This window comes from Diabrotica undecimpunctata, chromosome 8 (assembly GCF_040954645.1).
Source record: "Diabrotica undecimpunctata isolate CICGRU chromosome 8, icDiaUnde3, whole genome shotgun sequence".
Taxonomy (NCBI): Eukaryota; Metazoa; Arthropoda; class Insecta; order Coleoptera; family Chrysomelidae; genus Diabrotica; species Diabrotica undecimpunctata.
Window position 1 is genome coordinate 2,766,475 of NC_092810.1, and position 22,982 is coordinate 2,789,456.

Here is a 22,982-nt window from a genome sequence, read left to right on the forward strand (position 1 = left end):
TATCTTTGTGAATATAGGTTTGTTTTGTGATTTTGTAGATCCAAAAGATGGAACATCAAGCCCTCCAGCAACAGCAGTACGTTACCTTGGAAGGTCTCGACAATTCCAATGCCAGAGCACTAGTCGTCAAACTCATCAATGTTTTGCTCACAGTACTTCAAGTGGTGTTATTATTAGTCGCCACAGGAGCCGGCATTATTATGCCCTTTCTTCGTACAAGGTCAGTGCTTTGGTATCCAGATATAAAGATCAATATTAACATTTTTTTTTGTTTTAGGTTAAGAATTCTCTCGACGGTTGTACTAGTAATAGGAATAGCTTTTGTATTGCGGCAGTGGCCGGAGGTGAGGGACATCGGATCGCACATGATGCGCCGCCTCAAAGATACCCTAGATCCGGCCCCGTAGTTGTAGCCACCGCCTGGCGCCGTTTTGACGCCGCTAAATGCCGAGCCGTTACTTGTTTTTTAGGAAAATCAACAAAAAAATTATAATTCGTCGAGCTAAGACGGTGTTGCGACGTCCAGTCCAGTTCCTCACTCAGGGGCGTCCGATAATTACGTGAGAGGGCGGGGTCTGGACGACCCCATTTAATTCTGTTCAAAAATGAAAAGAATCTTTAATAAACACTGAAAGAGATAGTTTTTGTAACTTAATCTGTTTGTAGTGGAGGTGGGTTCTGTATTTATTTCACCAAGAAAGAAGTGGGGAGTGAAAAAGTAACATTAGCGTCTCACGTAATTATTGGACGGTCTTTTAGCAAATTATTTTACCTGAAAAAATGAGTATTTTATCGGGTGGTAGATTGTTGTGCATATTCGGAGATTGTGTGATACAAGAATAAAGCTGGGGTGTAACGAATATTACAAAAAATGAGAAAATCAAGCAAAATTAGGTGTTTTGGGACATATAAACCTACTTTAAAACTATACGGACACGAAATTCACCATTTATAACGTTCACCATTTCTAAATTCATCTATTTGAAGATAATACACCTCTTTTTATAGACGAAAACAGAAAATAATGAGAAAATCATGCAAAACCACGTGTTTGGGGACTTATAAAACTGTTTTAAATTATTAAAAGACATGAAATTCACCATTTATAACGTTTACCATTTCTAAATTGATCTATTTGAAGATAATACACCTCTTTTTATAGACGAAAACAGAAAATAATGAGAAAATCATGCAAAACCACGTGTTTGGGGACTTATAAAACTGTTTTAAATTATTAAAGACATGAAATTCACCATTTATAACGTTCACCATTTCTCAATTCATCTATTTGAAGATAATACACCTCTTTTTATAGACGAAAACAGAAAATAATGAGAAAATCATGCAAAACCACGTGTTTGGGGACTTATAAAACTGTTTTAAATTATTAAAGACATGAAATTCACCATTTATAACGTTCACCATTTCTAAATTTATCTATTTGAAGATAATACACCTCTTTTTATAGACGAAAACCAAAAATAATGAGAAAATCATGCAAAACCACGTGTTTGGGGACTTATAAAACTGTAAATTATTAAAGACATGAAATTCACCATTTATAACGTTCACCATTTCTAAATTTATCTATTTGAAGATAATACACCCCTTTTTATAGACGAAAACAGAAAATAATGAGAAAATCATGCAAAACCACCTGTTTGGGGACTTATAAAACTGTTTTAAATTATTAAAGACATGAAATTCACCATTTATAACGTTCACCATTTCTAAATTCATCTATTTGAAGATAGTACACCTCTTTTTATAGACGAAAACAGAAAATAATGAGAAAATCATGCAAAACCACTTGTTTTGGGACATATAAACCTACTTTAAATCTGTACAGATATGAAATTCGCCATTTATAACGTTCACCATTTCTAAATTCATCTATTTGAAGATAATACACATATTTTTATAGACGAAAACAGAAAACAATGAGAAAATCATACAAAACCACCTGGTTGGGGACTTATAAAACTGTTTTAAATTATTAAAGACATGAAATTCACCATTTATAACGTTCACCATTTCTCAATTCATCTATTTCAAACAAAAATATTTCCTTTTATAGGTGAAAATTGCAAATAATGAGAAAATCAAGCAAAATCACTTCTTTTTGGACATATAAACCTACTTTAGAACTGTACAGACATGAAATTCACCATTTATAACGTTCACCATTTCTAAATTTATCTATAGACGAAAACAGAAAACAATGAGAAAATCATACAAAACCACCTGGTTGGGGACTTATAAAACTGTTTTAAATTATTAAAGACATGAAATTCACCATTTATAACGTTCACCATTTCTCAATTCATCTATTTCAAACAAAAATATTTCCTTTTATAGGTGAAAATTGCAAATAATGAGAAAATCAAGCAAAATCACTTCTTTTTGGACATATAAACCTACTTTAGAACTGTACAGACATGAAATTCACCATTTATAACGTTCACCATTTCTAAATTTATCTATAGACGAAAACAGAAAACAATGAGAAAATCATACAAAACCACCTGGTTGGGGACTTATAAAACTGTTTTAAATTATTAAAGACATGAAATTCACCATTTATAACGTTCACCATTCATCTATTTCAAACAAAAATATTTCCTTTTATAGGTGAAAATTGCAAATAATGAGAAAATCAAGCAAAATCACTTCTTTTTGGACATATAAACCTACTTTAGAACTGTACAGACATGAAATTCACCATTTATAACGTTCACCATTTCTAAATTTATCTATTTGAAGATAATACACATCTTTTTATAGACGAAAACAGAAAATAATGAGAAAATCATGCAAAACCACCTGGTTGGGGACTTATAAAACCGTTTTAAATTATTAAAGACATGAAATTCACCATTTATAACGTTCACCATTTCTCAATTCATCTATTTCAAACAAAAATATTTCTTTTTATAGGTGAAAATTACAAATAATGAGAAAATCAAGCAAAATCACTTGTTTTGGGACATATAAACCTACTTTAAATCTGTACAAATATGAAATTCACCATTTATAACGTTCACCATTTCTAAATTCATCTATTTGAAGATAATACACATCTTTTTATAGACGAAAACAGAAAACAATGAGAAAATCATGCAAAACCACCTGGTTGGGGACTTATAAAACTGTTTTAAATTATTAAAGACATGAAATTCACCATTTATAACGTTCACCATTTCTCAATTCATGTATTTCAAACAAAAATATTTCTTTTTATAGGTGAAAATTACAAATAATGAGAAAATCAAGCAAAATCACTTGTTTTGGGACATATAAACCTACTTTAAAACTGTTCAGACATGAAATTCACCATTTATAACGTTCACCATTTCTAAATTTATCTATTTGAAGATAATACACATCTTTTTATAGACGAAAACAGAAAATAATGAGAAAATCATGCAAAACCACGTGTTTGGGGACTTATAAAACTGTTTTAAATTATTAAAGACATGAAATTCACCATTTATAACGTTCACCATTTCTCAATTCATCTATTTCAAACAAAAATATTTTTTTATAGGTGAAAATTACAAATAATGAGAAAATCAAGCAAGGTCACTTATTTTGGGACATATAAACCTACTTTATAACTATAGGGACACGAAATTCGCCATTTATAACGTTCACCATTTTTAAATTTATCTATTTGAAGATAATACACCTCTTTTTATAGACGAAAACAGAAAATAATGAGAAAATCATGCAAAACTACCTGTTTGGGGACTTATAAAACTGTTTTAAATTATTAAAGACATGAAATTCACCATTTATAACGTTCACCATTTCTCAATTCATCTATTTCAAACAAAAATATTTCCTTTTATAGGTGAAAATTGCAAATAATGAGAAAATCAAGCAAAATCACTTCTTTTTGGACATATAAACCTACTTTAGAACTGTACAGACATGAAATTCACCATTTATAACGTTCACCATTTCTAAATTTATCTATTTGAAGATAATACACCTCTTTTTATAGACAAAAACAGAAAATAATGAGAAAATCATGCAAAACCACGTGTTTGGGGACTTATAAAACTGTTTTAAATTATTAAAGACATGAAATTCACCATTTATAACGTTCACCATTTCTCAATTCATCTATTTCAAACAAAAATATTTCTTTTTATAGGTGAAAATTACAAATAATGAGAAAATCAAACAAAATCATTTATCTTGGGACATATAAATCTACCTTAAAACTTTAAAGACCCATTCACCATTTATAATGTTCACCATTCCTATATTTATCCATTTAAACTCAAATATTTCTTTTTATGGACAAAAATTAAAAATAATGTCAAATCAAGCAGCAAAAGTACTTTAAAATCTATTAACCTATTATAAATTATACAATGTTTATTTATAAACTTCACATTTGTGAAGTACATCGAAAATACATAACTTTTCTTCCAATAGTGGAAAACTAGAAATTTTTTGAGAACAAAATAATTCTACGATTACTAGAAAATTTCTAAAAAAAGTTCACCAATTATAAAGTTCACCATTCACCAGAAAAAACTTTGTTTATATAGTCCAAAATAAATCTACCAACTTTCTAGTCGATCAACACGTTTCAAGTGAGTTTATTCTTGGCAATAAAGAGCATAAAGGTGTAGATATCAAAACGTGTTCGAATTTGCACATCAATCGGTTACTTTTTTAGTGTTCCGGGTTTTGGGATGACAATATTTGACTTATTTATATATCAACGTCATTCTCGAATGTTTTCTGAATTTTTTGGTCGTCTACAACGAAACAAAAATTACAAGAAATTGATTTCATAATAAAATCAACACAAACAAGGCGTTTATGTCTTAATTATCCAACTCAGTGAAGAGCTTATCACTGAAATAAGCCCTTTTACATGTTGGCCATTGGTTTCGAAGGACCAACTGTGTTTTTCATTATTCTGAAGTCCAGTAATATCCAAATACACCCATTAAAGACTTAAAAATGTAAGTAGCTCATCTAATACTTGAATAAAACAAATTTTAGTGCACATTTCTATATGTTTCTTATTGGTAGGGAAGAATCATATTGTAAATGTACTTTTTAATGTAGACTTTATGCTATAAGTCCACTTTTTGTCAATTAAAAATAGAAAAAAAAAAGAATTGTGCACTTTTATGATCAAAAATGACTTTCCTTTCCAATATTATGTTCAGACGATGTATTAACTGTTATAAAATGTCTATTGAACTGTTTTTTTGTATGTCTTGTAATATAAAATTGTACAGATCTATGATCTCCTCCATCGTCAAGAGATTTTCAATGAAAAACGCAAAAAAGTAGTTCAAAAGTATCGTTTAGTGCATCGTTAGAACATGTAGTTAACTATTTTTTTTTGTACATTTTTGTTTCTTTTTGTAGCCGATCATTTCCTGCTCAAAAACTCGGTACACCGACGATTTTTTAGACTATTTGTTTTTAATTAAACGGCAACTCAAGATTTATAATATGTGTAGAAGAATTTTTGGTACAGGATTTTTTCATGTTTGTGATTATCGATTTTTTTGTCATATTGGCGAAAACACACCCAGAGATTTTCATATATGGCCAATATATTTCAAATGTCGTTTACTTTTATACCAATATATTTTATTAGATCAATTAAATTGATATTTATTACCTATGGTTGTTGTTTTTGTATATTTTTTTGGACAGGAAATGGAAAAGGTACAGGTCAAGATCTTCAGGTTTCTTAAAAGAAGATGAAGTGCTGAATTACTTTATAAAACTACATAATAGTTAACCTACTAGTTAGGCAACCAATAATGCCACGCGGGCGTGAAATACAAATAGTAACTTGCTGGTTATACAACCAACAATGTATATGCGTGGCTAACTGCTGTTATTTTGGCTTAGGCCCTGAACTAAGAACGAGAAATATGTCAAGAGCTACAAAGCGCAAACTTTATAAACAATAATGCGCAAAGTGCTCACCTACAGGTCGGAAACATGAGCAATGACGACTCAAGATGAAAAGTTACTACGAATCTTTGAAAGAAAAGTACTGAGGACTATATATGGCGTAGTTAACGAACAGGATCTGTGGAGAAAGCGATATAGTTTCAAACTCTATAGACTTTTTGGTGAATGAATGACAGTGATCCTGGTAAGATAATCATGCTAAATAGACCGGTCGGAAGAAGGTTAGAAGGGCATCCTAAACACGGGTACAGGGGTATCAAAGGTAAAATAAAAGGCAGCTAGCTTAATTTTGTTTAATTTAATCTGTACATACACAAAAAGTTCTGTTACATATCTAGAATTCATTGTAAAACTTTCCAAGATAATGAAAACATTTACTTAAATCTAAGACTAGACCAGACCAACTAAAGAAAAAGATGCAATACTTTTATAATCTTTTATTAACAAGCATAATTAATATTTCAGTAAATAGACGTAAAAAATAGAAAAAGAAACGATTTTTTAATAAAACTAGTGTTTTCTCCCTCGAAATTATATGTTTTTCCTAAAAAAAAAATGCAATCTTATTTTCTGCGTCTTTTTATGATATGATAATAAACTTACTTTTTTTTCACAACTCTTTTTTTAACTCTAAAATAAAAAATATAGTTAAAAACTACTACTTGCCACACGCAGATGCAAAGATCAATAAAAAAAAAGTAAACATTGGCCCTACTTCGCGTCAAATCTACACAGGTAGGTGACATTCAACTTAAGTCCAATAAATAAGAAAAATAGGGTATGTTCTATTTTATCCAGTGATGAAGAGAGCTTTCTTTCATATTACTGGTTTCATCAATTTATTTCTGTAATCAATAACGCCGAAATTTAATGTTAAATTTGGCCTTGAAGCTACTTTATGAATTTATTATTGATGTAAAGCATAGACGTATAAATTACATTAATATGTCTATAGTGTAGCCTGTAAGCGCTTAGAGTTGATAATCATGGAACATATATTTGATCTGAAAAATAATTGACACGTGTAAGACATCCTTTATAACGACATTGATGCACTTTGAAGCCATGTGTAAGATGCGTTTTAACGTTGGTATTCACAGAACATAACTAATTGACATGCGTGTGAGACGCCCTTTTTAACGTTGATATTCACATAATATAACGAATTGACATGCGTGTGAGACACCCTTTTAAGTATTGTTGTGGCACTATTTTCTCAAGTAGTAAATTACCCTTTTAAGTACGTATAAGATGCTCCGTTAGTGTTAGTAATCACAGAACATAGATTTGATTGCTTACCTTGAAGCAAATATTAAAGTGCGTCTTACACGACTGTCAATTCTTACTCGTGTTCTGTGATGATAGAAGAATCAGAATTTAACAGTTTCTATTTAAAATATCGGAAGACATAATTACCAAATAATAGGGACGCATATAATATGCGCTATATTCTTTATTATTGCATTATATTTAATATTAATATACAATAAATTTAGAATCACCTGTTATAATAAACCTAAACTGTCAGTATAAAAATTCAAATTGTACCTGATTTCTTTCCGTTTTAGGCTTCCAATATTTCATTTCAAAGTAAACTTTGCAATATTGACTCTATTATGGCGTCTATATTCCTTATAGATTTCTCAAATGATGTATTGACAATTTGTTTTTAATAGTTTGTCATTATAGTTTAACTATTGATAAATTTTAGGTTTCTAGATCACTTTCAGCTTGCCAGAGAGTAATTCTTCTACTACATGCCAATGATGGTATCCAAGTGCAGCCTGTAGCAAACCTACCTGTTTTGATTCAAAGTAGATTTAAAATGCAAATCCTGAAAGTCTGTTGCAATCTTTTTTTGATATTGATCCCAAAGATGTACTCAATGGTAAGTTAATAGTAGAATATAAGGTAAAAATATTGAATTAATGTATAGATTTCAGCAAAACTGGGTATTGACATTGATGATATACTACAAAGAATTATAACAAAAGTATGTGAAAATATCATTATCATTTAGTGATCTTCTATTCGATTGTATAAGTTGCCCTTAATTTAATCTATCTTGACTGCATTTCTGTGATTCCATAGCTCCTTTTTACAATAAAAAATGGTCTGAAGTTAACTCACTTTCTGTTCTTAGACCTGATGAAGTTCCAGTACATTCCAAAATATGTTCAATGGAGTGTTTAATGATTTGTTTAGTTAATAGGCCTTTTCTAGTTGCAACATGAGATCCATGAAAGAAGCACACCTTGGTGAAGAAATATAACCATAAAAAGGCTTCAGGTCATCTCATCCTATGGTGTTTGCTAGAATATACCCAATGAATTAGCCATAACACACAAATTTAAGAACTTTAAATGATTCTCTTATTAGTGTAAACACTATAAAATTCTATTAATTGGTTTTGTTTGTTAATGCAAGCATGTTTTTCTGTTAAGTTAAGCTTTGGTCCAAGGTTGGAGACTTCGGTTTCTAGGTTTGCTGCATTTGGAAGTAGTACAGATGATTATAAGATACTTAGTAAAGTAATTAAACATTTATTTAAAAATATCATTTAACAATTATTCATTTTATTTTCTTCTAGTTGACTGTTTCTTGGGTTAATAACTTAATTTTTTGAAAAACATTACCACCAGCTTAAACGTTTTTACTAAAAACGAAGACAACTGGATAAAAAAAATTAGTTTTGCAGTACATAACATCTTCCCTTTGAGGCTTGGTGGTGTTCCTTGTGATCACTTTACCATTTACGCTGTCCTGATGCTGTACTCTGTTCACTAATCACAGTCCCAACTGTCTAATAAATTTAGTAATTAATTTAAGCTATTATTTCCTTAACACATCAATAAAAGTTTCTCTTGGAAGGGATATATTGGCAACCATCCTCATTTTCTTCTTGCCTGCTGCTTGTTGGGCTAAAAGTTTCATCCTTCTGGTAATATCACCACCGTACTGAAAAGAAGAACGGAAAAGTGTTTAAAACAAAAATATGTAAATAAAAAACTTGAAGTCTTACAAGTTTAGCAGTGACATCTTTTCTATAAGCCTTAATGTTCTCCCTTGCCATCACTTTACCATTTACACTAGCTTGGATTGCTATATGTATTAACTGCCTAGGAATAATGTCTTTTAATTTCAGTACCATCTGTCGTCCTATGGTTTTGGCCTTTGTTACATGAACTATGTTGCTTAATTCGTCCACCAGAGTTCCATTCAATAGTATTGCCAACTAAAAACAATTATTGCCAACTGATAATTCTAAATTTTCTAAACATACACCAAAAAAAATTAAAAAACACTAATTAGGTACCTTAACTAAATTACTGCTTTGGTATCCATTATCCTCATAGTCAAAGCTGGCATATCCTGAAGAAATGGTCTTCAAAGTATCATGGAAGTCTATAACAACTTCACAAAGTGGTAGTTCATATTGTAATATCACTCTTTCATTGTCTATATTATTTGCAGACCTCTGAATCCCCCTGCGTTCCATACACAGTGATATGACAGGTCCCAAGTACTTGTCTGGGGTTATTATCGTTCCTAAATTGAATTAATTATCATTAAATAAAAATATTTACTTCGTAGTAAATATTTATTCAAGCACTCATATGTCTGAATAAAAAGAAACATATTTTATTATTGAATTGCAAAGATATTGTATTATTCAATGTTTTTAATGTAAAACAACTTACCAATAATCATAGGCTCAAAAGTTTCCTCTATTTTAAGATGGTCTGGAAAATGGGCTGGATTATTAATAAAAATCACATCTGATCCATCTTTTATATTTTGCTTGGTAGGTTTTAATTTGATTTTGTAAGTAACAGATGGGGCTGTGATTATGGGTTCAGCGTCATATTCCTGTGTCAGTCTTTGAGTGAACACTTCCAAATGCAACAGCCCTAGAAACCCCAGTCTCCAACCTTGACCCAAAGCTGGACTTAAAAGAAAAACATGTATGTATTGACAAATAAAACCAATTAGTGGAATTCTATTACCTTGTATCTAACTCTACACTAACAGCCGAATCATTTAAAGTTAATTTATCAATAGCACTTCTTAAATTGATATGTTGTGACTGATCCATTGGGTAAATTCCAGCAAATACCATAGGACGAGATGGCCTGAAGCCCTTTAATGGTTCTATTTCGTCACCACTATGATATATTGTATCTCCAATGTGTGCTTCTTTTGTGGATCTCATGTTGCATCCTAAAAGGCCTATTTGACCTGCAACTCTAAAAAATATTATCATTAATCACTCAATTGAATCATACTTTATATATTTTGGAATGTACTTACAACTTTTGTACAGGAACTTCATCAGGTCTAAGAACAGAAAGTGATTTAACCTCATATTCCTTTTTATTGTAAAAAGTGGCTATGGAATCTCCCACAGAAACACATCCATCTTGAAGGTAGATTAAGTTAAGAGCACCTCTATACCTATCATAATCACAATCGAATAGAAGAGCCCTCAATGGTGATGATCTATTTACATTTGGGCAAGGAACTTTTGTGACTATCCTTTGTAGTACATCATTAATGCCAAGTCCTAGTTTTGCTGAAATCTATAAATTAATTCAGTATTTTTATTCTATATTTCACTATTAACATACTTTGAGTACATCTTTGGGATTGATATCAAACAGAGTATGTAATTGTTGACAGACTCTTTCAGGATTTGCATTTTTTAAATCTATTTTGTTCAAAACAGGTATTATAACCAATTCATTCATGAAAGCAAGATAAAAATTTGCTACAGTCTGTGCTTGAACACCATCATTGGCATCTACTAATAGAATTACTCCCTGGCAAGCTGAAAGTGATCTAGAAACCTAAAATTTATCAACAATTAAACTATCATGAGAAATTACTAAAAACAAAGTGTCAATACCTCATTTGAGAAATCTACATGTCCAGGAGTATCTATTAAATTCAATAAATAGTCTTCTCCTTTATATTTATATAACAAAGATGCCGTTTGGGCTTTCACTGTGATACCACGTTCTCTTTCTACCTGTAACTTATCTAAAATTTGATTTTGTCCACTTGTAATAGTACCAGTTAGTTCAAGAAGTCTGTCTGCTAACGTACTCTTTCCATGATCGACATGGGCAATTATACTAAAGTTTCTTATTCGATCTAAAGGTATTTCAGCAAAGTTCACTTCTGTAGAATGGGAATATTTTCGTCTGCTGGGATGAAATATTGGAAGCCTAAAACGGAAAAAGATTAAGTAAATATGAATTTTTAGAGTATTTTATACTGACAGTTTGTGTTTATTACAATAGGTGAATCTGAATTGATTATATTTTAACATTAAATGTAATGTAATATTTCTAGACATTTCAAATAAAAATATTCAGTGGTTAAATTCTTTTTCTCTTTTATAATCATAGAACATACAAAATTTACAAATAATTGACAGGAGTGTAAGATGTCCCTTAATACTTATATTCACAGAACTATAAATTGTTTGGGGGAAATAATTGAGATACGTGTAAGACACCCTTTTGAACTTTTTCCCATATCACTGCTTTTGAACGACGTCTAAATACTTTTGTTGGTACTCTTGGAACAAAGATTTGGTCAGAAATAATTGACGAACTTGTAAGATACCCTTTAGCGTTGGTAATCACAAAACATAAATAATTGACATGCGTATGACACTATTTTGAAGTACGTGTAAGCTTTCCTTTAGTGTCAGTAATCACAGAACATATATGTTGTGAGAAATAATTGACACGCGTGTAAGACACACTTAAACACTGCTGGTAAAATAGCCTTTAGTGCTAGTAATCACAGAACAAAGATTTATTTGAAAAATACTTGACATGCGTGTAAGATACCTATTAATATAATATTGCTGATTAAAGATAAAGATACTCTTTAATATTTACTTATTCGCACGCATAAGCAAATACCCGGATAGAAAATACACCTATTCGTCTATTTGTCGGTTTTTTGACACACCTTACACCAATAACAAAAATGTATGTGTCGACTGTGGACACTTCCTCGCAACGGTGATTGCAATCTCAGATTTCTGGATTTATACCAGATGCAGCCTTGCATTGTGTTTACACAACAAGTATTAGTAAACTGCATTTAAGTAAAAATAACCTGTAGCGACCATCAATTCGTTACGTTCATTTAGGTTCTACAAAAACACGCATGACGCAAATATTTGACATGCTTGGTTCACCGCCACAAGTGTGGAATAGTGTATTTGTTACTGGCTGACGAATAACAAATATTTGGACGAGTACAGCGAAGCAGTATAACAAATAGCGAAATGTGGGGCCGCCATGATGCATATTGTACAATTTTTAGTAAATGAAAAGTTAAGTTTTTAATTTTTGTGGATCATCTGCGGTCCAATATCTATCTCTTCTTTCTGATATCCTGATGCAAAATAGTCAATTTTTATCATGTAAACACATAAACAACAAAAATTTATTTTTAAAGATTTTTTTGCAAATGAAAATTATTAATTTCCACATCACTATTGAAAATTGTATTGACAGGAGGAAAGGAAAATGTATTGTATTTATATTTTAAATAAAAAACTTTGAAACATCATTTTGAATTTTTATTATATATGTATATAAATATAAGGCACATCATTTAAATAGTATAAATATTATATAAATAAATGGAATTCATACTGAGAACTACCCATCATAAGCCGTGAATTAGCTGCCATGTATTCATAGTTAAACAACTTTTTTGGATTATAAAAAGGCATTTGACATTGCATGATATTTAACGAATGGACTAATTGAAAGATATAGTTAATATTATGCAGAAATTTTACTTTGTTTAGTCTCAATCACTATTTTTTTTATATAATTTATACAATATTAATGAGCATTCCGGCCTAGAAGGTAGTTTCTTGTGTAAAATTAGTATAAAAATTAAATACATTATAATTATAATTCATATAACACATTAAATCGTTAATGAAGATTATAACATTTGAGTTACAGTATAAAATTGCTTCTTATACATGGATTGCAGGTGCTGTCAAGTAGCTATACTTGGGCCTTAATGTTTTTTTTGACATTTAATACTGATATTACAGTTTTATTTCAATTCTAAACCTTCTACTATCTCACTTTGATGTATGAACTAGAAAATTGGACTTCCAACAATGATTGTAACTGACTTTTCTGCATTCTCATATGACCTCTTACCTTTCTATACACAACCTAGACCTAATTATGCCATCTAAGGTTACAAAATCATAAAAAATCGAGTAATTCTATAAAAATGTGTTACATGAACTATTTAGAGAGCTTCAATTTTAAAATAAATATAATAATTTTGGAAAAAACACTTAGGTCTACAAATACATATTGTTTTCCTCACAAATGATATATCAGGGCATGCCCCACTTACAAAGTGACAAAAATGTACATCAATATCATGTATCCAACATTGATTTTTTATTTTTTGTCTCTTTGTAGATTACAACTACTAAATGTCTCAGTCTAAGGTCTATATAACAGCTTGCTCTTACCAGGATCTCTTGGGTATAGTCCTTTTGTGTTTTGTATAGTGTGAGTTGAATAAATGCCTGTACTAGTTGTCTCTTTACAAAGTAGGCTGTTTGCAAAGAGCCTCTTATTAAATCCGACCGACCGCGCCACCTTGGGCATCAATACCATCAAAATAAAAGAGAAAAATAGTATAGGGAAGACATGGATTAGACAAAACTAGTTTTTAATACAGAAGTTAGTAAAAATGTACATTTAAAAATGTATCACCCAGTATAATTAACAAACATCTAGTTTATTGTCATCCTGGAGTTATAACTTGGTATAAAAATTACACTTTTATAAAAACAAAACTTAACCTACAACCTTATTAGAAAAATATTGCAATTCTTTGTAATGTATATACTACCAACAATATCGAGACTACTAAATATACCAATCAGTCTCTAATTGTGGAAGATATATTGTAGTTTTTGCTACAGTGTATTTTTTACATTGTAGTCAAAGTCAATGTCTGGTAAAGTGGGAAATATCAACAAATAAAAATGGTTTATTGTAACTTATCAGAGACTATAGTTATGGAGAGTCTTCGATCTGGCCAGGAAAAAGTTTTCGGTAACGATAAAGCTTCTGGGTTTGCCAGTACCTAAAAATGCACAAAAATTAACCAAAGAATGATCAATGTTACGATTTCAACGTTTTAACACACATTATCTTTGTAAAACTGTACAATTATGGTATACAATCAGTTACTAATGCTCAAAAGTAAGAAAATACTAATTTTTAGAATTTGAATATGCAACATATAATTTTAGCTATTATCATCGACAAAACAAAAAAATGAAGACTCTAATAACTCATATCTTGTTTCTTTTATTTACCTGAAAGGTGACTGCCATATCTTGGGCTAAATCGTCAGGTATCAATACTTGTAACCAAGATCCTTGTGAGACGTAATGGTTCTCAGAATCAACCAAAGTTCCTGTTACAGAATCTGCTACAAGAGTGACAGCTGTCTCACCCAATATTGATTTGAATGTAAAATGCCTACCATGTTTAACTCTGCCCCTATAAAGAAATTATTTTAAATAATATAAACATTAGATTCAGCACAATAATCTTGTGTATTGGGTATATACTCACCTAATTGCTAAAGGTAGCAGGCTTCCAGCTTCCAAATTGAACACCAAATGTACCCCTTCCAATTTTCTGACATTGATCAGTTCAGCTGATTCACCAACACAGCGGCCTAAATCAGGGAAAATCTCAATTTAGTATTTTCTGTCAACTTGATATCAAAACATTATTATAAAAGCTCATACAGAAGGAAAGTGTATATTTTAAGACACATTTTAAGTACAGCTTTATACATTTTTTATTCAGAAAGCTCCCACGGAATGAAAATGTCAATTTTAAGACAACATTTTAATTTTTGTATGTCTTTCATACATTACCAATAAAGAGTTAAAGATATTAGTCAAATATAACTAGAGGTTTTTAAATAATAAGTACAATCATTGAATTTCCAAAACTCACCTTGTAAGACAGATTTCATCCTTAGGTCATCATTTAGCTCATCATTTGGATCTTTTAAATGGCCAATATCCAGCTTAGAAGAATCTTGTTCATTCCATGAACATCTAGCACTGACTCCACTCAAATTTGATCCTTCTAACTCAAATCCTCTTTCCACTTCTTCATGAGCATTCATATCAAGTTCAAATATGCTTTCTCCTCTTCTCATATCTGTTATATGCCAAGTACCTCCAGCTCTAAAAATAAAATCCCATTGAATATATTTCAGTACGGACTTTATGTGGAACTGAGTAAAAAAAGTAGGTAAGATGCTAGAAATTCCTTTACAGGGAATTGATCGACTTTTGATACAAAAAATTTATACAAATACATCCAAAATTACTCAATCTTTGTTAACTACAGGTTAATTATGGCAATTATATAAATTATTGTATTAAAGACTTACGAAGGTATCCTTGTAATCATATCTAAAATACCAGCTCCATTCCACTGTTGAGCTGCCTTCAATTCCTCAGCACATATTCCTACTATCTGAACAAAGTCCACAGTTCCAAATGGAGTATGTGCTGTCTTCAATTGTAGATCTGTTGTCATTAACATATGTTGTATCCTCGATTCGCTGTTGTCCAGGGCACAATGCCAAGAAACATGATCACCAGAGCACAGAGAATTACCTGAGTGATAATTTTAAGTTACAAACTTTCCTACCTATAAAATAGACAATTTTTATGTTACCTGACTGAAAAACATATTTAGCCAAAGACTGCATTAATGTTGCAGGCCAAGTTGGCGGTGCTGTCTCCTCAGGCTCTCTTCTCAGTCTAAATGTTAATTCGAAGCCAAATCCAGACAGACTTTCTGGTCCAGTGACATCATGGACTCTTCCATCGCCATGCAAATCTGATAAACCAAAACTAAAAAGAGGTTATTACTGAAATATTACAAATATTGTCTCTTAAAACTGCTTACCTAATATAATGCCAATGTGGAGGTATATTTTCATGTGGTATTCCAGGGTTAGCATACATAGAAATATAATCAAGAGGATCAGGACCACCCAACCTACAAAATAATCAGATCTTTCAACTTATACATTGAAAATATTACATGAATTCGCAATAAAGCAATATTTAAATGTACATACCAAAATTTTAGTAATGCTGTAACTTGTAAAGGGTTAACCTGATCAGGATATATTTTTCTACACAGTGAATACAAACTTTCCAACCCTGCTGGGGTTGGAGGAAGTATATTCATTGGGGGTCCATGAGGAAGTCCACTAGCTTCATCCATTGTTGAATGTGTCCTATTTTTAGCCTATTTCCTTTTAGTTTTAGATCGTTTCAATTTAACTGAAAATTACTTTTAGACGTCCATTGTAAATAAAAGTTTCAAAGAAACGTAATAAATATATTCCATGTATAAGCTGCTCTACAAAAGGAAATAAATAAACTATTCACCTAGATAAAATAAAATATTTAACAATAGACAACTAACAATACAAAACAAACATCAAAAAAATTACTGGTCTTTAACCTAGTAATTATTCTGAACAGTCTGTCAAACTTGACTGAAGTGAAGTTTAACACGGAAACGGCAAACAACATTTGGTTTTTTAGGTTAAGTTCGTTGATGTCCATATAATTTTTAAAATTAATAATGTCTCACAGTTTACACGGTACTTTTGTATCTGAAAAGATTAATAAGATTCGTTGGAGGCCTGACGAATTTAATAATTGTCACTTTTTCGTCACAGGAAGTGTAGATAATGTTCAAAATAATATTAAATTGTGGGATTTTTGTGAAAACATTGAAGAAGATGATATATACCCCTTCTTAGTATTCAATGAGCCTTATTGTGGAGACGTTACTGAAATAGAGGTACATTTGAATATAAATTCTGATAAATATGTTATTGAACACTCTTCATTTTTAGTTTTTGAATGCTGATTACTTTGTAACATCTTCGTCTAGTGGATCTGCACATCTCAAGAAGATTATACCTTCCTACACAGAAAGTACACAATTAAAGAATGAAGTTAGTTGGAGTAAGATACATGAGTTTAAAAATGGTGACCAAAGTCCCTGCACTTCTTTAACTACATATGAAAACGATGTTGTCACAGTTGGAGAAGATGGAACTATTAATTTGTTGAATGCTAAGTCTCCAAAGGTTGTAAGGAAAATTGGTAATAACTTATGACGAATTTGTTTCTTTTATTAAATGGAAATATTGTAGATAATGCCGATAGCTGCTCTATTCACTGTGTAATATTTTTAAAACATAATGAAGTATTAACCAGCAACTTGAGGGGCCAGATGAAAATTTGGGACTTAAGAAGCACGGATGGCAAGCCTAATAGTACTTTTATGATCAGTGGGGAGCAAGTGACACCTACTTGTCTTACTTTTCATCCTACACAAAGACATTTGGTGATCACTGGTGATGATTTAGGTAAGAAACTCGTGAAATAGATTGAACATGTTCTTAATAGATTATCTTTCAGGTTCATTAACCACATGGGACTTACGTCATAACACCTATCCAGTAAATGTACTGAATGCACACGAAGGTGCAGTATCAGAGATAAAATTCAATCCTGAATGCCCAGATCAACTCTTTACTTGCTCAAGCTCTGGAGAAATTTGGCATTGGACTACAAAAGCAGCTGCAGTTCCTTCACTTTTGTTAGATACTGCTGAGGCTAATGTATGGCTGGCACCTGATAATGTAAAAAACAAGTTGGATGTCTTCACTCTTATGCCCACTCTTGGCAAGCCTATTAATTCGTTAGATCTCAATAGAAATAAGGTCATATGTGGGTGTGATAATGAAGCTATTTATCTTATTAATGGTGTTAATTTGTAATTTGTTTATTTTTGTATGACTTTTTATAATAAAGCTCTTTGGTCTCAATGTTTTTTATGTGAATTTGACTACTAAGCTCATTATTGGATGCTTTTGATTAAATTATACAATGTTCTTATTAAAGCAGAGCAAAAAAATTACTTGGGCATTTTTTATTTTGATAAACATATTTCTAAGATGTCTTTCTATATATTTTTAGACAAATTCTGCACATTATATGAGGAGTTTGTTGGCCTATTAATATAAATATACTACTGGATAATATTCACCTTTCTCGGTCTATCAGTTTACAAATAATATCTTTTGAAGTAGATTTTGAGCAACATTATGTAATTACTCCAAAAATTTCAGTTTATATAATAATAACTCATATAGTTACAATTCTTATTGCAAAAATTGTTTGAGTTTTATAATCAGACCATATAAAGGCAAAAGTTAAGGTATAAGTAAAGAGGAAACGAAGATTTAATCTTTTATTTACAAAACTTAACATACTATACATTTCCTTTCTTAAAAATAATATACTTCCACACTACTCCAAACTCTTATGTTCGTTGCAGTGTTGATTTAAACATAATAAAGTCAGAAAATCAACTGCTCGACATAAAACATCATCCTCAACTTTGGTCCGAGACTTTTGCTAGGTTCACATCACCTACGATCCTCGATAGACTGTTCAGATGTGATTCATCAAGTGTTAGTTTCTCGTTAAGCTTCGCAGCAAATATACCGGCTTCCTGGAATCCACTATCAGCACAATACTGGATACATGCCTTGAAAATAAAAAAATTGAGTGAAAGACCATGTGTAAAATTGAATATAGCAAAAGTATCTTCAATTAAATGACTATAACTTGAAAACTAATAGTCCTAATGTGTTAAAATGTTAACATGTGACATTTATAGGTTATTGATATTTCTAAATCACACAATGCGTTGTTATCAGTGATGCAATCTATTTGCCAGGATTGGCATTTATTGAGTAATGTGGGATATATTCAACATAACATATATATGAAAATGTAACATAGGTACTCCACAGTTTACTTCCAATTTCTTTACTCATACTGAAAAACTTGTGGAATTTTAGTAAATTTTTGTCACTACACAGATTTATTGATTGAAGGTTATTTATTAACTAAACAAAGTAATCTTAGTGTACTTACGATGGCTCTAGATGGCGCTTTCCTCTCAATACAGCTATCAATAAAGCATTCTAAAGCCTCAATTTCTGGTACACCAGCGATACTTTGATGATCCTTATCTAGTTTATCCATTATGATGCAGGCCTTTTCGAAATCGTTGTTTCTTAAGATGAGCAACAGTATCCTTCCAAGAAGGTTTCCAGTCAAACTGTGAAAATGACAATTAAATGAAAAATATAGTAAATAAATAGTGCAATATTACCTTACCTTAGCTTGTTAACCTTGTTAATATTCTGATTTTCGACCCTAGTATGAATATCCCATGCGATGTTAGCAAAGTTCTCATTCAAACTAGAACTTTTGTCAGGTACATTGCTGACCATAATACCTGTAATCGACTGAATTAATTTTTCTTGTTCGACTTGGTCAAATACTGTCATATCAGACCACAATTTGGGTATGTATTCTATGGCACCGTTCAGTTCGACTTGTTTGAGGACCTCTGCCATAACGCCCGGTTCTGGCACATAAATATTAGGTACTAGGATTTCGTATGTGGTAGTCATGAATTCTTCTAACGGTATGCTAGTGGCAAGAAGCACAAAATAGTGACGGCTGAAATTAAAAATGTGTCAAACTTGCAGATATATACAGTAAAAATGACTTACTAGTATATAGACTCTTTGTAAGAGTCTCCTATAAGGTCATAGTTGGATCCAAAGTGCAGCAACTTATCTACTCTTTTAGCCAGCTCCACATCCTTCAAATGATTCCTACATATGTCCATGGCTGTGACGAAGAAGTAGGTATCACTCTGGTCTTTTATTTTATGGGCTTTATTTTCAATGTGGGGCATTATATCATGAAGAACGGTGCTAATAGGTCCTCCTAAATCATACTGCGAATTAATTTAATGTCTAAATATAGAGAAAAGTAATATGGCTTGGAGACATATAAATTTTGAAATGATTGCTTGATATTGTGGCTAACAAGACTCTCATATCTTTTTCTATTATCCCTTAGTTAAATTTTTTATTAATTAAAAATTTTATTATCAGAAATCTATAAAATGATACAGACAACTACAAAATTTCTATTTTCCCTATAAAAACTAGAAAGTGTCTACCTGCATGATCTTTCTAGTGATGGCCTTTAAAAATGAAATAATTATACTTAATATTATTATGTAATTTTAATAAATTTTTGTATATTTTTGTAAAAATAAATAATTTAAATTAAAAAGTCTTTTATTTTCCAGTCCTATAATTCCAACCCTAAGCAAACCTTATTAAACCTCCCCTAACTTTATAATTTTAACTAAATTAAACTTAAAAAAACACAAGAACAAATAAACAACAAATTTATTTATCTTTACGATGTAATGTGGAAAGAATGAAGCAAGAAAAATAACAGTTGATATAAATACTTACTTTCTTTGCAATATGTAATCAGCACATAATACCAAGTTCCTAAAGATGGTTCAACACCAAATCCCCTAAACTCAGCTAAAATTTGCAAGGCATACTCCCTGACACCTTTTCCTCTACCCATGGTACTCAGAGAGTGCAAAACAGCATTCATGGTGCCCAAATTTGGCTTGACGCCTGCTCTGTTCATATCAGCCAAAAGATTAACTATGAAAGTCCACCTCATTTCAAAACTCTCTTTGAGAAAATTGGCTACTTTCAGAAGGGAGTTATAGGTGTTTGTGGAAAGAATGAGGCCCTTCTGTTGGGCTTCTTCAAACAGTTTCCAAGCTCTGTCAACTTGAAAGTACTTGGACATACCTTGGATCATAGCAGAGTATGATTCAGCTGTTGGGTTTTCTATACTTTGGAATAGTTCCTCTGCAAAACTTCCATCACTAAAATACAATTACTTAACCAACAATTCTCAATATTAGATCATAATATTACAGTCAAATATTTATCTTTACATTAATAATATATGAATTAACAGTTTGTAGAAATTTATAAACAAATTTTACTCACTTCCAAGTCTTCCTTTGTCTCTCCTTCTGATTAGAACTCTGTTTAAACCATCTCTCTTCAATAAATTCTTCAGGCAATGTATCATCACTGTTGAAATAACACACTAATTCTAACAGACTTTGCTGTGTTTCAGGCGATATTGCCACTCCTTGTTTCTTCAACAACTGATAAACTAACTGTGCATCCAAGATTTGGATATCTTGAATAACTTTCTTTAAATCATCTTCTGTTACTTTGCTATCTTCAGTGTATACTAGTTTTGGCAAAAACGAAGGTACAATAGGATCAGCTTCAAGATGATTGAAAAGATCTGCATGCTCTTTTCTTATCCAGTGAGCTGCCTTACGACCTAAAACAAATACCGTTTTATGTAATTGTTTATCATATTTAAAGAAGTTGGGTATCTTACCTGCTTCTTGGGCCATTGCAAAGGTTCTTTTACTCACATTCGACTTAGGAATTAAGAATGGGTCATCGTGGTACTTATAGTGAGACGCAGTGGGGTCTCTACTAATTGTACTCTCCAATGCTCTGAGTATGTCTGTTGGACCTCTAGGTATCCTGTTAGGAATTTCGATTTTTTCTTCAGCGTTGCTACTACTGAAACCTCGTACCCATGTCTTTAACGAGGAATTTACGACTGGAGTCCTAAAAACAGACATTTTGAGATACTGTTTTCTGTTTATATAACTAAATGAAACTTACCTTCTAAAACATACAGCTGACAGGTTCATTTTGCAAGATGATAAATAATTTTTTCGTTTTGTTTTTAACTGCTTTTTAAATAATATAAAAAATTACACATATTTCTTCTTTTTTCTAATATTCTTGAATATTATGGTATGTGCCGCTAGATAGGCAACTAACAATACGCAACGGGCAAGTATTTTTAAGTGATCTGGAATATTCAAGGAATATAATATAGATTTATATTTTATATGGCTGCCTGTATTTTACGTGCAATAAAAGTTGCAATAGTCGTTATACGTAATAATAAAATGAATTTATGGCCGTATCTTTATTACTTCAGTTTTCTTTTAAATTTTATAGTTTCTGGTTGGGCTGGGATGTAAATTGAGTTTTATTTGGCTTTCCAATAAACTAGCTAGAGTGCGTCTTATTTTAATGCTGCTTTAGTTAATTAATTAAATGTAATTTATTATATAAAGTAGGAATTTATGCTAAGAACGGGCATAAGCGAACAATGAATACTTATTTAGATGATCAGTACAACTGGCTAATTTGTTAACGAAGATGAAAAAAAAACCTTTAAATTATAGTTTATATTCTTAGTATTTTTGGAAAGATTTCTCAAATTAAGAATGAAATATGGAGAATGCTCGTAGGACAACGAAAATAGAAAAAGAACTAATTAAAGTAATTAAGAAGGAAGGAGGATTATTGACTTTTTATACACTACAAACATCACTAAATAGAATCAAAATGATCAAAGTAGACATCAAAACATAGGTAATAAAAGCTAAAAATAGAAGAAGAACTAATCACTAATTTACATTAAGCTAATTTGCACTAAATGGGACCGGTTTTATTATTAGTTCCAATAAGATAATACATTATCACGCAATGAAGACGAAAACAATAAAAATGGTCCAAAAATAAAGTCACCCTAAAATAAAATCTGTCACGGGCATAGATCTCTACCTAAAAATCAAACTAGAGGTATATATTCCTTATAAATCTACCGTGATATTCCACTTTTAGCCACGTTTATCTTAGCACTTGTAGTTTGCAACCCTATAAACATAATTTAAACCTCCATCGCCGATTTTTACGAGGGTATAAAAATCCTTGGCCAGTAAGCGAGTTTCTGTGTCACACGTTTATGTATGCCGCTTTTTCATGACCCTTTACAGTGTTTACTTCTTATTTTACATTCGCCCTTTGATAACCCCTTCGTACGTTAAACTCCAGGCCTTAATTTACATTTCGTCGGGCATTTTTGGAGCCAA

At 31.2% G+C, this 22,982-nt stretch overlaps 5 protein-coding genes across 9 annotated transcripts in view; 2 read left to right on the plus strand and 3 right to left on the minus strand.

Annotated features, from left to right (window-relative positions):
- Dmtn (transmembrane and coiled-coil domain 2 protein Dmtn) overlaps positions 1–5,662 on the plus strand; it is an 87,603-nt gene extending 81,941 nt beyond the window's left edge. For all 5 annotated transcript variants that reach the window (XM_072542333.1, XM_072542331.1, XM_072542332.1 and 2 more), the window contains 2 exons: positions 39–220; positions 278–5,662. In XM_072542333.1, the coding sequence (XP_072398434.1) occupies positions 39–220; positions 278–407 (312 nt within the window). In that variant the 3' untranslated portion in view covers positions 408–5,662. The remainder of the gene's footprint in view (positions 1–38; positions 221–277) is intronic.
- A 2,826-nt stretch (positions 5,663–8,488) lies between these two features.
- waw (Translation factor waclaw) lies at positions 8,489–11,391 on the minus strand. The gene is made up of 9 exons (XM_072542325.1): positions 11,244–11,391; positions 10,868–11,189; positions 10,590–10,808; positions 10,273–10,541; positions 9,969–10,208; positions 9,663–9,910; positions 9,278–9,510; positions 8,984–9,196; positions 8,489–8,919 (listed from the first exon to the last, which is right to left on the minus strand). Exons 1-9 carry the CDS (start codon positions 11,318–11,320, stop codon positions 8,794–8,796), a joined length of 1,947 nt encoding a protein of 648 aa, XP_072398426.1. The 5' UTR covers positions 11,321–11,391; the 3' UTR covers positions 8,489–8,793.
- Positions 11,392–12,552: 1,161 nt separating this feature from the next.
- Su(fu) (suppressor of fused domain protein) lies at positions 12,553–16,476 on the minus strand. The gene is made up of 8 exons (XM_072542327.1): positions 16,153–16,476; positions 15,978–16,070; positions 15,744–15,922; positions 15,454–15,682; positions 15,009–15,244; positions 14,616–14,721; positions 14,354–14,540; positions 12,553–14,118 (listed from the first exon to the last, which is right to left on the minus strand). Exons 1-8 carry the CDS (start codon positions 16,299–16,301, stop codon positions 14,023–14,025), a joined length of 1,275 nt encoding a protein of 424 aa, XP_072398428.1. The 5' UTR covers positions 16,302–16,476; the 3' UTR covers positions 12,553–14,022.
- A 122-nt stretch (positions 16,477–16,598) lies between these two features.
- LOC140449178 (nucleoporin Nup43-like) lies at positions 16,599–17,925 on the plus strand. Its single transcript, XM_072542328.1, has 4 exons — positions 16,599–16,889; positions 16,945–17,197; positions 17,248–17,463; positions 17,516–17,925. The coding sequence occupies exons 1-4, from the start codon at positions 16,668–16,670 to the stop codon at positions 17,875–17,877; spliced, it is 1,053 nt and encodes a 350-aa protein (XP_072398429.1). The 5' UTR covers positions 16,599–16,667; the 3' UTR covers positions 17,878–17,925.
- A 412-nt stretch (positions 17,926–18,337) lies between these two features.
- On the minus strand, positions 18,338–21,870 carry LOC140449176 (small ribosomal subunit protein mS39). The gene is made up of 8 exons (XM_072542326.1): positions 21,718–21,870; positions 21,422–21,660; positions 21,013–21,361; positions 20,452–20,885; positions 19,690–19,909; positions 19,289–19,636; positions 19,043–19,229; positions 18,338–18,650 (listed from the first exon to the last, which is right to left on the minus strand). Exons 1-8 carry the CDS (start codon positions 21,744–21,746, stop codon positions 18,495–18,497), a joined length of 1,962 nt encoding a protein of 653 aa, XP_072398427.1. The 5' UTR covers positions 21,747–21,870; the 3' UTR covers positions 18,338–18,494.
- Between the last annotated feature and the right edge of the window lie 1,112 nt (positions 21,871–22,982).